This window comes from Balaenoptera acutorostrata, chromosome 6 (assembly GCF_949987535.1).
Source record: "Balaenoptera acutorostrata chromosome 6, mBalAcu1.1, whole genome shotgun sequence".
Lineage (NCBI taxonomy): Eukaryota > Metazoa > Chordata > Mammalia > Artiodactyla > Balaenopteridae > Balaenoptera > Balaenoptera acutorostrata.
This window is the reverse complement of record NC_080069.1, coordinates 42,983,750-42,996,436: the sequence shown is the minus strand read 5'-3', so window position 1 is coordinate 42,996,436 and position 12,687 is coordinate 42,983,750. Positions and strand designations below refer to the sequence as shown.

The window sequence follows — 12,687 nt, the reverse complement described above, 5'->3', positions numbered from 1 at the left end:
GGAGGACATGAGGTTGCTGAGAGTTGGTGAGAAGTGGTCAGATTCTGGAAATATTTTGAATGTAGAGCCAGTGGGCTCTGCTGAGGGGTTCAGCATAAGATATGAGAGAAAGAAGAGAAAGAGAGACAGAGAAAATACTTCAATGTTTTTGGCTTGAGCAACGTGATTGTTAGAGTTATATTTACCAAGATGTGGACGACTGTAGAGGAGTGGGTTTGTGAGAAGGTCAGGAGCCTTGTTTTTTAAAAATTTTTATTGAAATATAGTTGATTTAGAATGCTGTGTTAGTCTCAGGTATACAGCAAAGTGATTCAGTTGTATATATACAGGGGACCGCTGGTCCCGCTGGTCTTTTTAAGATTCTTTTCCATTATAGGTTATTACAAGATATTGAGTATAGTTCCCTGTGCTATACAAGTTCTTGTTAGTTATCTATTTTGTATATAGTAGCATGTATATTTTAATCCCAAACTCCTAATTTATCTCTCCCTCCAGGAGCCTTGTTTTGACTTTTTAAGATGAAGCTGCATTCTGGACATATAAGTGGAGATGTTAAGTAGGTAGTTGGTAGTATGAGTCTAGAGTTCAGGGGAGAGATTCTAGCTGAAGATAAAAATTTGGGAGCATATGGATGGTACTTAAAACCATAAGACAATGAGGTCATCAAGGGAGTGAGTGTAGATAGAAGGGGTCAAGTTCCAAGGCCTGGAGCTCCCTAACACTGACAGATCAGGGAGAAGAAGAGGAATCAGGGAAGGTGACAGCCGTCAGGTGTTCTGATGGTACCTTCTATCATGGCAAAAAGGGGGAGGGCATAGGCCCTACGGGTGGAAGGTTTAAGGCACCAACTCCCCAGCCATTGGTTTAAATGATCCAGTGGTGGGGTGGTGGAGACCAGGGAGGTGGGTTTGAAACAGTTTCTGACCACACCCATAGAGCCCTCAGTGTGCTACCTGCTTTACATAGTTCACCCTCTTCTCAGCCACGTGGGCTTCGTGGGGTTCCTGGTTCAGTGTGAGCTTTGGACAAATCTCCCAGCTCAGGGCAGTTCAGCTCATCTTGGCACCACACTCTCCCAAGGAGCCCGCTCAGCCTTCATGCTCCCTGGTCTGACCAAATCCATGCCCCACGGGTCGGAGATCTTGGGTGGAGGGCACTTTAGCCATTGAGGCAGGTAAGGCAGCAGCGAGGCCGGGGAAGTCAACCAAGGCCATGGTAGGAGTGGGAGTACCGGGGAGTAAACGATTGTGGAGAGCATCTCGATTAGATGCTTAATAAATGTTTGTTGAATGGATGAATGTGCGTATCAGGAGCTGTGTCCGTGGGGCTGAGCGTGACTGGTGTGCCCGTCATCCACGTGTGTGTGTGTGTGTGTGTGTGTGAGAGAGAGAGAGAGCTGTGGCTCTGTGTCCACGTCTGTGCCTGATGTGTCTCCCCTCCCAGGCCTGCAGAGGGCGCACCAGCCTGGGAAGGGAGGCTCTGGAGTGGGCGCCGCTCTGGCTGAGGGGTGGGTGGGCGCTGGCGGGTGGGGGGTGTTCTAGCAAGGGCGGGGTGCGGCCCCGACCCGGCGGGCTGCTCAGAGAGACCGAGAAGGGCGTTGGGCCCAAAGTCCGTGGGCCTGGCAAGGCCTCTGGTGCTGTCCCCGCTCCAGGCCCCCGCTGGTCCCGAGGCCGAGGGTCCGGCCCCGGGTCCCAGCGCGCGGGTCCCGGCACACGGGCGGAACGTGCAGAGGGGAGACTCGGGCTGCGGGTGGGACCCGCAGCCCCAGGACCTGGGGTCGGCGTGGGACCGGGAAGCCCCCGGGTGGCGATTACCCCGGGCCGAGCACAGCGGCTGTCCCGCCAAATCTCTGCCACTCGGGCCCCTGAATCCGCGGGTACTCGGCTGGGCAGGCTGGGACGCATGGGCGGCCGGAGGCCGGTGTTTTTCCGTGAGTATTTGTCTTCCCCACCCCAAGTATTCCCAACTTATCCTGAGGCCAGGGCGCCCAACGTGGAAGACAGGAAGCAATGTTTGTCTTAAAGGCTGAAGGAAGTTCACATTACCTCCGGGACTTCCTTCGCAGCATAAATAACCCGCACCCGATTGATTCCTTAAACCACGTAATTACGGTGCCAACTCTAAGAAAGGTTTCTTTCAACCTTTAGGTTGAAACCATAGGCTCTCAAGGTTTATTGAAAGCCTAACTGGTGTGCCTGGCGCGATGCTCGGTGCCGGAGGACGAAGTGCTTTCACCTGGACAGGGGCGGAAAACGAGTTTGTCCTGCTCATCAGTGGACATAGGAAACTTCTAGACCCCTGGTCTAGCATGAGACACATTTGAGGACAAATAATAAAGGGGGGAAAAAAAAAACCCCAGAAAGATGAAGGAAATGAGAACAGTAGTATTCAACCCACAAGCCTGTTTGCCTTTGGAGGACCGAGGACCGCGACCACGATGCTGCCTCCTAGTGGCGGAGCCGGGCAATGAGGCCAAGTGGAGTTTAATACCCTTCCGCTGTGGGTATTCTGAACCGAAATTGGCGCCGGCTGCTCAGGTGATCACAGGTGGAGTTCGGTTATTCATTTAATATTAGATTGAAATTTATTATTAGCACAATCCATGACTCTAAGCAAAAGTCTTCAAGAACATGGCAGCAGAGCTTCCCTGGGGTGTTTTTGTTTGCCACCAACTGGGAAATGGATTTCTTGAAGAAAATGAAGTTTTCAGCTTCCTGACATAGGTAACACAATCTCTGCAGGGGAACTGCAGAATAGCCACCGCTAGAAGAATACCAAGTATAGGCATTAGAAAAAGGCTTGGCAATTTCAACATCCATAAAAGTGGTAATTCATCGGTCAAGATTGATGGCAAAGGAAAGAAACATTGATGATTTTTAACAAAATAGCATCACTTTGTCCCCAAATACAAGGATAAGTAACACCTGGACGTGCAAAGAAAAAGAACTTCACAAAAGAGGTCAGTTGAAGCTGAAGACATTTTCACAGGTAAATGATTAAAGCTAGGAAACAAATTAGTTTTGAGCTTTCATAAATAGCAAGTATAGACCCAGTCCCTCTGACCTTCCTGTGCCAGAAAGCTGGGCAGAAGATGCCAAATATGTCAGTGGTGCTGTGCTGGTAGCCCCATAGTACCCCATTTTTGAAGATGTCAAAAGAAAGATCCTGTCATTGGTGATCATGTCCCTCTAATGATTGATGAGTAAAGAATGAAATAGTGGCTAGCGAAAGTGTGGCCCAGGTACCATGGAGGGAGAGGAGTGTTAAGAAATCTGGTTGCTTAGTTTGAAATTAGTTTCCAGTTCATATGACTGAGGTTGTTAAGACATTTCTATTAGCTGTAATTCTGGGAGCTCTTACTAGCCCCATCCATCCTTTACATTTGTGTCAAAGAGGACCTTAAAGGATTTACAAAGAAGGAGTGAACCAGGGGAAGCAGAAGGCTTCAGACTTTGAGGCAACACTGACAAGAAGGAGCTGGCCCACCACTTTGTAAGTGTGTGTGGGTGTGTTATCATTTCATGGAAGAGATAGTGCTAAAATCATTTGAAAACATGGTATTAGTAATTGTAATTTTCTGAGTGGCACTGAGGGTGACATTGTTAGAAGATAGTAACTACTGTTAAAGGAAATTCCAGGGATTACAATGAGTTTTCATGTTTGTGGGATGATGGTTTTGTACATTTGGGGGATGACTGATCTTTGGAATTTTTTTCTTTTCACTTTTCTAGTAAAAGCCATTAATTGTCTTACTGTTGAACACTGGCAGACTAGTATTCAGTAAAATATTTCTTTTTACTGTGTGTAAATTTGGAAGTCCTCCAACTTTATAATTTCATTTTATGCTTTGTACTTATTTTTACTGAAATATTTACTTATCTAAACAGCAATCTCCTGAAAAGTTACTTTTATCTCCCCTCCCATTTGGGTCTTTGTGATTTGATGCCTTTACAAATGTATACACACACCAGCAACATTTACTTTATTTATTTTATTTTTATTATTATTTTTTTGGCTGCACTGGGTCTTTGTTGTGGAGCGCGGCCTCTCTAGTTGTGGAGCGCGGGCTTAGTTGCCCCGCGGCATTTGGGATCTTAGTTCCCTGACCAGGGCTCGAACCCACGTACCCTGCATTGGCAAGCGGATTCTTAACCACTGGACCACCAGGGAAGTCCTTAGAAACACTTACTTTAGTTTTAGTTGGGGCTCAAGAAGGAGTGAAAATAAATGCATGTGTTTAATTTGCCATCTTTACCCTGAACTCCTACTTGTCTTTGAATTTGGTGGTGTTGATCTTTCCCCCTATGGTTTGTGTTTTATGGTTTTATGTTTAAGAAGTTCTTTTTCTACCTCAAGATTATAACCACCCTCACCTATATTGTCTTCTATAACATATATTTTAAACATTAGGTCTTTAATCCTATGATGAAGTGTTTGAAAAATACTGAGGCTATGATAATGGGAAGGTAGATGTATTTTAAAAAAAGGAAGAACAATTTGAATCTTTAAGAAAAACAAAAAGCTGAGTGACAAAAGGAAAGTAAGCACAGTACGCTACTTTGCTCTGCAGTGAACAATATTTACATGGTCATCATAATGTAAATTCTGATCATTGTCTAAATATAGTGGTATAGCTATATTTAGAGGATAGGGTGACAGGAGAAGAGGGTTAATAAGAGAGCTAAATCTCCACTTTTTATAATAGGAAGTCAATAGGTAACTTTTTAAAAAAAATTTATTTATTTGGTTGCGCTGGGTCTAAGTTGTGGCAGGTGGGCTCCTTAGTTGTGGCTCGCCAGCTCCTTAGTTGTGGCATATGAACTCTTAGTTGTGGCATGCATGTGGGATCTAGTTCCCTAACCAGGGATCAAACCTGGGCCCCCTGCATTGGGAGCGTGGAGTCTTAACCGTTGCACTGCCAGGGAAGTCCCTCAGTTGGTAACTTTAAAAATAGGTAAATGAAGAAACAGAGGTATGAACAAAGTATTTACACATATGGCACTAAGTCCTAGAGGAAGTAGCTTAAGAGTTAAAAGTTGCAGGAAATGGTTGTTCAGAATAAGCCTTTTGGTACTTTTTGATTTTTTTAAACCATGAGTATGTATTATTTGATGTTTTTGAATTATGGATCTTACAGAAAGAAGAAAGAACAGGACAATATTGTCAAAGATGAAGGCAGAAAAGGAGAGTAGGGACTCATTCTCTGATAAGATAGATATTATATTGCATGCTACTCAGGGCAGGGCTTGAGGCAAATACCAGCTATGCAGTGTGGCAGGATAATTTAGTGAAATACGAAGTTTTGTTTTGTTTTGCCTATGTTTTCCTTTTTTTCTCTTTTTGCTGATGATTTTCTTTTCTCTTTAGAGCAAGCGAGGGTTTTGGTAGGGCTGAGAGTAGTAGCACCCTGATATTAGAGTCCCTTCTGCCTTGGTAAAAGTCTAAAGCAAACCTGGGAAGAGGTTATACCTAGGAGGGACTGGGAAGAGGGAGGGTTTTGGAGAGAGTTTTTTAAGACTGTGGAGCGGATTGGTGTGTACGTCCAGCCAGTATGGGCAGTGGGCTTTAATCCTTGACTGGGATGAAGCAAGCAAGCCACCTGAGTAGATGGCTCTGGGGAGATGTCTGGGGAAGCTAGGTCCAAGCCCGGAGGCTCTCATAGCTGAGCTCCCATGGCTCAAACGTGGCACAGAGCTAAGAGTTTGAGAGTCTAGGACCTGGGGATTCATACCTGCTGGGAACACAGGGGCCACAGCATTCACTGGTGAGACTGATGTCCAATGATGAGATGGTGTCGAGGGCACGTAGGAAGCCTCTCCTGTGCCTTGCTGTTTCTTTGACCTTTGCACAGCCCTTGGCAGATGGGATCCCAAGAGTGCCAGCGCTCTGGTGCAGGGGCTTGGAGTAGGTTCATTGAAAGAACATTTTATTTTATTTTATTTTTGGCCATACCATGTGGCTTGCAGGATTTTAGTTCCCTGATCAGGGATTGAACCCGGGCCCTGGCAGTGAAAGTGCCGAGTCTTAATCCCTGGACTGCCAGGGAACTCCTGAAAGAACATTTTAAAGTGCAGTAAATCTTGAACATCAGAGTTTGTAGACTAAGATCACACCTGCTGCATGATGATAGGTAGGGAGCAGCCCCTATCTTCACTGGACTCAGAAGGAGCAGAGAGCAAATATTTTAATGACTATAATAAGCGGTAAGTGCTGTGGCATGCTCAGGCCCCGGTGGAAGGAGAGGTGGTGGCAGCCACCTCTAGTTCCTTGCCCCTCTCCCAGGGTCTGTTCCCTTCTTTCCCACGTGGCCTGGCCCCATTTAATGGTCCTGCCTCTCCTAGCCTAAGGGCGAAGCGGGGAATTGGAGGATCTCTGCTCTGGGGAGGAAGAGGTACAGGAGAGTCAGACTGGAGTCTTCTTGGAGAGGAGACTAATTTACATCTGAGTTCTGGGTTTCCAAATTCCTGCCATTGGAGACTTATTCCTTGGCCTCAAGAGGTTAAAGGGGCTAAAGTGCCCCAGGCCCCACCTAGGGGAGAAAGGAGAAAAGGGAAGGGGAGGATGCTTTCCGGACTGGAAGGAAGCTGAGGGAGGAATAGAGAACTCAGGAATAAAGAGCACATAGCCCCGTCAAACAATAAGGAGAGGCCGTAGACCCTGCTTCACTGGTCAGGGCGGAAGGGAGTCCTCTGGGGTCTTTGGGAGGAGATGGGGGCTCTCGAGGGCTCCCAGGGCTGGAACTCTGCGTAGGGCAGGTTTCAGTAGAACTTGTGTTCACCTGTGTTACAGGCAGGCCCAGGCTCCCGCCTCCCTCCAGTAGACCCCAAGGAAAGGGGAGGCAGTCCCCTGTGAAGCTGGGAGTGAGAGAATGCTGGGCGGAATCAGGGAAGGGATCTCTTCAGGGTCTCAGAGGCCTGCGGAGCTGTTGGGGACGTGTGCCTGGGATCTGCTGTCTCTTCATTGGCAGGGATTTCTCAGAGACCAGGGGCAGCCCAGGTCCCACCCTGCCTGTCAGCCTCCCTTTTACTGCCCACAGGTCTGGGCACCTGGGAAGCAAGGAAACTCTTGGGGTGGGTGAGGATATAGAATTTGCCAGCCCGAGCTCTTGGCCGGGACCCCAGAGTGTGTGACTCCACCCTGTGGTGACAGTGGCTTCTCTGTGGACACAAACACACAGGAACAGATACTTGGGAAGAAGGCCAGAATGGCTGTTTATTCAGTTAGGTATAAATCATATTTACAAAGAAGAGGTGGGTGCAGTGTGGAGCACGGTCAGGTCCAGGGCCCTGGGTGACCTTTCCTCAGAGGGGACAGTCCTGCTGCCACCTCTCACATTTCCTTTGGGACTTTCCCTTCTCTGCCTCTCTAGGCCTGGCCTGGTGTGGGCAGCTCAGCCATGCAGGGTAGGGTGGGTATGCAGAGGGGTGGTTGAAGCTGGAGAAGGGGCGAGGCAAGGCCAGCATGGGGTGGCTGCTCTGGGGCCCCTGAGTCCTCCCTCTCTCCTAGCCCGCTTCTTGTCCCTTGGGCTGGGGCTCCAAGCCCTGATGAGACTGGTGGGGACCTCCTGGGCTCCGGGCTCGTCACTGGGCTATGGCCGTTTTGGGGTCTCAGTCCTGGGAGGGCAGAAGAGGGGTTTGAGGGGATGATCAAGGCTCCCCTTCACTTCCCACCCCCCGTCCCTTTAGCTTCCTTACCTCTTACAGCCTTTGGAGCTCTTTCCCTTCTTGCCAGACTTGGGGGCCCCCTTGTCCTTCTTACAGTCCTGGGCTGGTTTCCATGGGGCTGATGGCTTGTCCAGACGCTGCATCAGCTGCTGCACCCAGGCCTTTCTAGGGTCTGCACATAGCTCTGGCTGAGAGCGTTTCCGAGGCGAGAACCTAGGGTTCGGGGGTCAGCAAGCCTGTCTTAGTCTTGCCCATCATGCCCTCCCACTCAGCTGCCAGCCTGCACCCACCCCCTTGTACCCACTTACAGGATAGCTGGGATGGGGCAACCCAGGCTTGGTTCCTGCTTCCGGTAGCTGCGGACAACGTGGGTGGGAATCTTCCTTAGGCTGTACTTGAGGCAACAGTCCTGTGCTCCTCCATCACTGCCTGCAGGTGGGGTTCACAGGGAGTGAGGGGCTGCTTGGAGGCGCCTACCCAGGCCTCTCCAGCCCCTTGCCCCCATCCTAGGCAACTCCCTCCTTGATACCTTGGGTCTGGGGGATGCAGAAGGCCAGGACTAGGACAAGGATGCTCAGAATCAGCGACTGAGCCATGGCCACGGTAGAGCTCAGGAGAGGTGGACAGCTCCAAACTGGGGGGCCGTGTGTGGGCTGGGACTGGTGTGCCGCCTATTTATGCAGGCGGACACTTTCACTTCCCCCATCCCCAGCTACTCTGCCCAGGCAAGTATAGGGATCTCCCTCCTTTTCCTTCCTGAAAGACAGATCCTGTCCTGGCAACCAGCCTCACTAGTATGCGGAAATGAAAACTTCACACAGCCATTCAGTCCCCCAAGCAGCCTGAGTCTACCTCCTCAATATTAGTTGAATCTGAGAGGCTCTCCTTGTCTTTTTTAAAAATTAAAAAATTTTTTTAATTTTAATTTTTTTTGGCTGTGCCAGGTGGCGTGCGGGATCTTAGTTCCCTGACCAGGGATCGAACCTGCGTCCGCTGAAGTGGAAGCGTGGAGTCTTATTAACCACTGCACCACCAGGGAACTCCCTGAAAGGCCCTCCTTCTATCCCCAGCCACTGTCTTGGTGCAGGCCTTACCACCTCTCCTCTGGAACACTGTGATTGCCTCCTTGTTTCACTCCAGGTTCCACACTCTCCTGTTCCTTCAATCAGGCTGAGGACTGTTCCTAAAATACAAATCTGACTAATGAATTTTAAGAGTTCTTTGTACATTCTGGATAATAGACCCTTATCAAATATATGATTTACAAATATTTCCTCCCCTTCTGTGGGTTGTCTTTTCACTCTCTTTTTTAATTTTCATTGGAGTACAGTTGCTTTACAATGTTGTATTATTTTCTACTGTACAGCAAAATGAATCAGCTATACATATACATATAGCCCCTCTTTTTTGGATTTCCTTCCCATTTAGGTCACCACAGTGCATTAAGTAGAGTTCCCTGTGCTATACAGTACATTCTCATTAGTTGTCTATTTTGTACATAGTATCAATTTTGTATATGTGTCAATCCCAATCTCCCAATTCCTCCCATCCACCTCCCTTTGCACCTTGGTATCCATATGTTTGTTCTCTACGTTTCTGTCTCTATTTCTGCTTTGCAAATAAGATCGTCTATACCATTTTTCTAGATTCCACATATATGCGTTAATATATGATATTTGTTTTTCTCTTTCTGACTTACTTCACTCTGTATGACACTCTCTGGGTCCATCCACGTCTCTGCAAATGACCCAATTTTGTTCCTTTTTAGGGCTGAGTAATATTCCACTGTATATATGTACCACATCTTCTTTATTCATTCCTCTGTCGATGGACATTTAGGTTGCTTCCATATCCTGGCTATTGTAAATAGTGCAATGAACATTTGGGTGCATGTATCTTTTTGAATTATGGTTTTCTCAGGGTATATGCCCAGTAGTGGGATTGCTGGGTCATATGGTAGTTCTATTTTTAGTTTTTTAAGGAACCTCCATACTGTTTTCCATAGTGGTGTATCAGTTTACATTCCCACCAACAGTACATGAGGATACCCTTTCCTCCACACCCTCTCCAGCATTTATCGTTTGTAGATTTTTTGATGATGGCCATTCTGACTCGTGTGAGGTGATACCTCATTGTAGTTTTGATTTGCATTTCCCTAATAATTAGTGATGTTGAGCATCTTTTCATGTGTTTGTTGGCCATCTGTATGTCTTCTTTGGAGAAATGTCTATTTAGGTCTTCTGCCCATTGTTGGATTGGGTTGCTTGTTTTTTTGATATTGAGCTGCATGAGCTGCTTGTATGTTTTGGAGATTAATCCTTTGTCAGTTGCTTCATTTGCAAATATTTTCTCCCATTCTGAGGGTTGTCTTTTCGTCTTGTTTATGGTTCCCTTTGCTGTGCAAAAGCTTTTAAGTTTCATTAGATCCCATTTGTTTATTTTTGTTCTTATTTTCATTACTCTGAGGTGGGTCAAAAAAGATCTTGCTGGGATTTATGTCAAAGAGTGTTCTGCCTATGTTTTCCTCTAAGAGTTTTATAGTGTCTGGCCTTACATTTAGGTCTCTAATCCATTTTGAGTTTATTTTTGTGTATGGTGTTAGGGAGTGTTCTAATTTCATTCTTTTACATGTAGCTGTCCAATTTTCCCAGCACCACTTAATTGAAGAGTCTGTCTTTTCTACATTGCATATTTTTGCCTCCCTTGTCATAGACTAGGTGACTATAGGTGTGTGGGTTTATCTCTGGGCTTTCTATCCTGCTCCGTTGATCTGTATTTCTGTTTTTGTGCCAGTACCATACTATCTTGATTACTATAGCTTTGTAGTATAGTCTGAAGTCAGGGAGCCTGATTCCTCCAGCTCCATCTTTTTACTCTCTTGATAGTGTCCTGTGATGTACAAAATTTTAAAATTCAGTTTATCTATTTTTCTTTGGTTACCTGTGTTTTTAGTGTCATATTTAAGAAACCATTGCCAAATCCAAGGCCATGAAGATTTCCTCTTATGTTTTTTCCCCCAGCTTTACTGAGGTATAATTGACAAAATCGTATGTATTTAAAATATACAACGTGATGATTTGATATATGTATACATTGTGAAATAGTTACCACAATCAAGTTAATTAACACCTCCATCACTTCACATAGTTATACCTTTTCCTTTTTTTTTGTAGTGAGAATGCTTGAGATCTACTTTCTTAGCAAATTTCAAGTACACAATACAGTATTATTAACTACAATCACTGTGCTGTACATTCGATCCTCAGAACTTACTCATTTTATAACTGAAAGTTTGTACCCTTTGACAGACATCTCCCCATTTTTCCCACCCCCACCCCCTGGCAACCACCATTCTACTCTCTATTTGTATGTGTTTGGACCTTTTTTTTTATTCCACATGTAAGTGATACCATACAGTATTTGTATTTCTCTGACTTATTTCACTTAGCATAATGCCCTCCAGGTTCATCCATGTTGTCACAAATGGCAGGGTTTCCTTCTTTTTCTTATGGTTGCATAATATTCTATTGTATGTATATATATATCTCACATCTTCTTTATCCATTCATCTATTATATTAACAGACACTTAGGCTGTTTCCATATCTTGGCTCTTGTGAATAATGATGCAAGGAACAAGGGAGTATAGATATCACTTTGAGGTAGTGATTTCATTTCCTTTGGATATATGCCCAGAAGTGGGATTGCTGGATCATATGGTATTTCTTTTTTAATTTTTTGAGGAACTTCCATACTGTTTTCCATTATGGCTGTACCAATATACATTCTCACCAACAATGCAAAAGTGTTCCCATTTTCTCCACACCCTTTCCAGCATTTCTTATCCCTTATCTTTTTGATAATAGCTATCCTAACAGGTGTGATGTGATATCTCTGTGGTTTTGATTTGCATTTCCCTGGTGATTATTGATGTTGAGCATCTTTTCATATACCCATTTGCTGTTTGTATGTCTTCTTTGGAAAACTATCTATTCAGGTCATTTTCCCAGTTTTTTTTTTTTTTTAACTAATTGGTATAACTCTATCTATTTGGTTTTCCCCTTTGACATTATTTGATTCTTATTTTTTATTTTTATTTTTTTTAAAGTTCTTAATTACTTAACCTTTTGGGGTTTATTTATTTATTTATTTATTTATTTATTTATTTATTTATTTATGGCTGTGTTGGGTCTTCATTTCTTTTTTTTTTTTTTTTAAGTTTTACTTGATTTTATTTATTTATTTATTTATTTTTGGCTGTGTTGGGTCTTCGGTTCGTGCGAGGGCTTTCTCCAGTTGCGGCAAGCGGGGGCCACTCTTCATCGCGGTGCGGGGACCGCTCTTCATCGCGGTGCGCGGGCCTTTCTCTATCGCGGCCCCTCCCGTCGCGGGGCACAGGCTCCAGACGCGCAGGCTCAGCAATTGTGGCTCACGGGCCCAGCTGCTCCGTGGCATGTGGGATCTTCCCAGAGCAGGGCTCGAACCCGTGTCCCCCGCATTAGCAGGCAGATTCTCAACCACTGCGCCACCAGGGAAGCCCCCGGGTCTTCATTTCTGTGCGAGGGCTTTCTCTAGTTGTGGCAAGTGGGGGCCACTCTTCATCGCGGTGCGCGGGCCTCTCACCATCGCGGCCTCTCTTGCTGCGGAGCACAGACTCCAGATGTGCAGGCTCAGCAATTGTGGCTCACGAGCTTAGCTGCTCCGCGGCATGTGGGATCTTCCCAGACCAGGGCTCGAACCCGCGTCCCCTGCATTGGCAGACAGACTCTCAACCACTGCGCCACCAGGGAAGCCCATTTTCCCAGTATTTAGTCAGAGTTTTTGTTTGTTTGTTTTGCTATTGAGTTGTAGGAGTTCCTTATATATTTTAGGTATTAACCCCTTATCAGATATATGGTTTGTAAATATTTTCTCCTATTTCCTATGTCCCTAGGTTGCCTTTTCTTTTTGTTGATTGTTTCTTTTGCTGTGTAGAAACTTGCTTATTTATTTATTTATTTTAAAGAGCCAAGTCTTTAATTTGT

General features: G+C 45.7%; 1 protein-coding gene across 1 annotated transcript; it reads right to left on the bottom strand.

Moving 5' to 3' along the window:
- Positions 1 to 7,187: 7,187 nt before the first annotated feature.
- Positions 7,188 to 8,308, bottom strand: CCL21 (C-C motif chemokine ligand 21). The gene is made up of 4 exons (XM_007177003.2): positions 8,194 to 8,308; positions 7,973 to 8,093; positions 7,695 to 7,877; positions 7,188 to 7,613 (listed from the first exon to the last, which is right to left on the bottom strand). Exons 1-4 carry the CDS (start codon positions 8,258 to 8,260, stop codon positions 7,589 to 7,591), a joined length of 396 nt encoding a protein of 131 aa, XP_007177065.2. The 5' UTR covers positions 8,261 to 8,308; the 3' UTR covers positions 7,188 to 7,588.
- Between the last annotated feature and the right edge of the window lie 4,379 nt (positions 8,309 to 12,687).

What these genes read in the sequence shown, in the direction of transcription:
- CCL21 (XM_007177003.2), bottom strand. Translation starts at nt 8,260, where the DNA reads ATGGCTCAGTCGCTGATTCTGAGCATCCTTGTCCTAGTCCTGGCCTTC. An exon ending in CTGCATCCCCCAGACCCAAG is followed by an intron (nt 8,094 to 8,193) that starts GTATCAAGGAGG and finishes CCCCACCTGCAG; the next exon opens with GCAGTGATGGAGGAGCACAG. An exon ending in TGCCCCATCCCAGCTATCCT is followed by an intron (nt 7,878 to 7,972) that starts GTAAGTGGGTAC and finishes CCCGAACCCTAG; the next exon opens with GTTCTCGCCTCGGAAACGCT.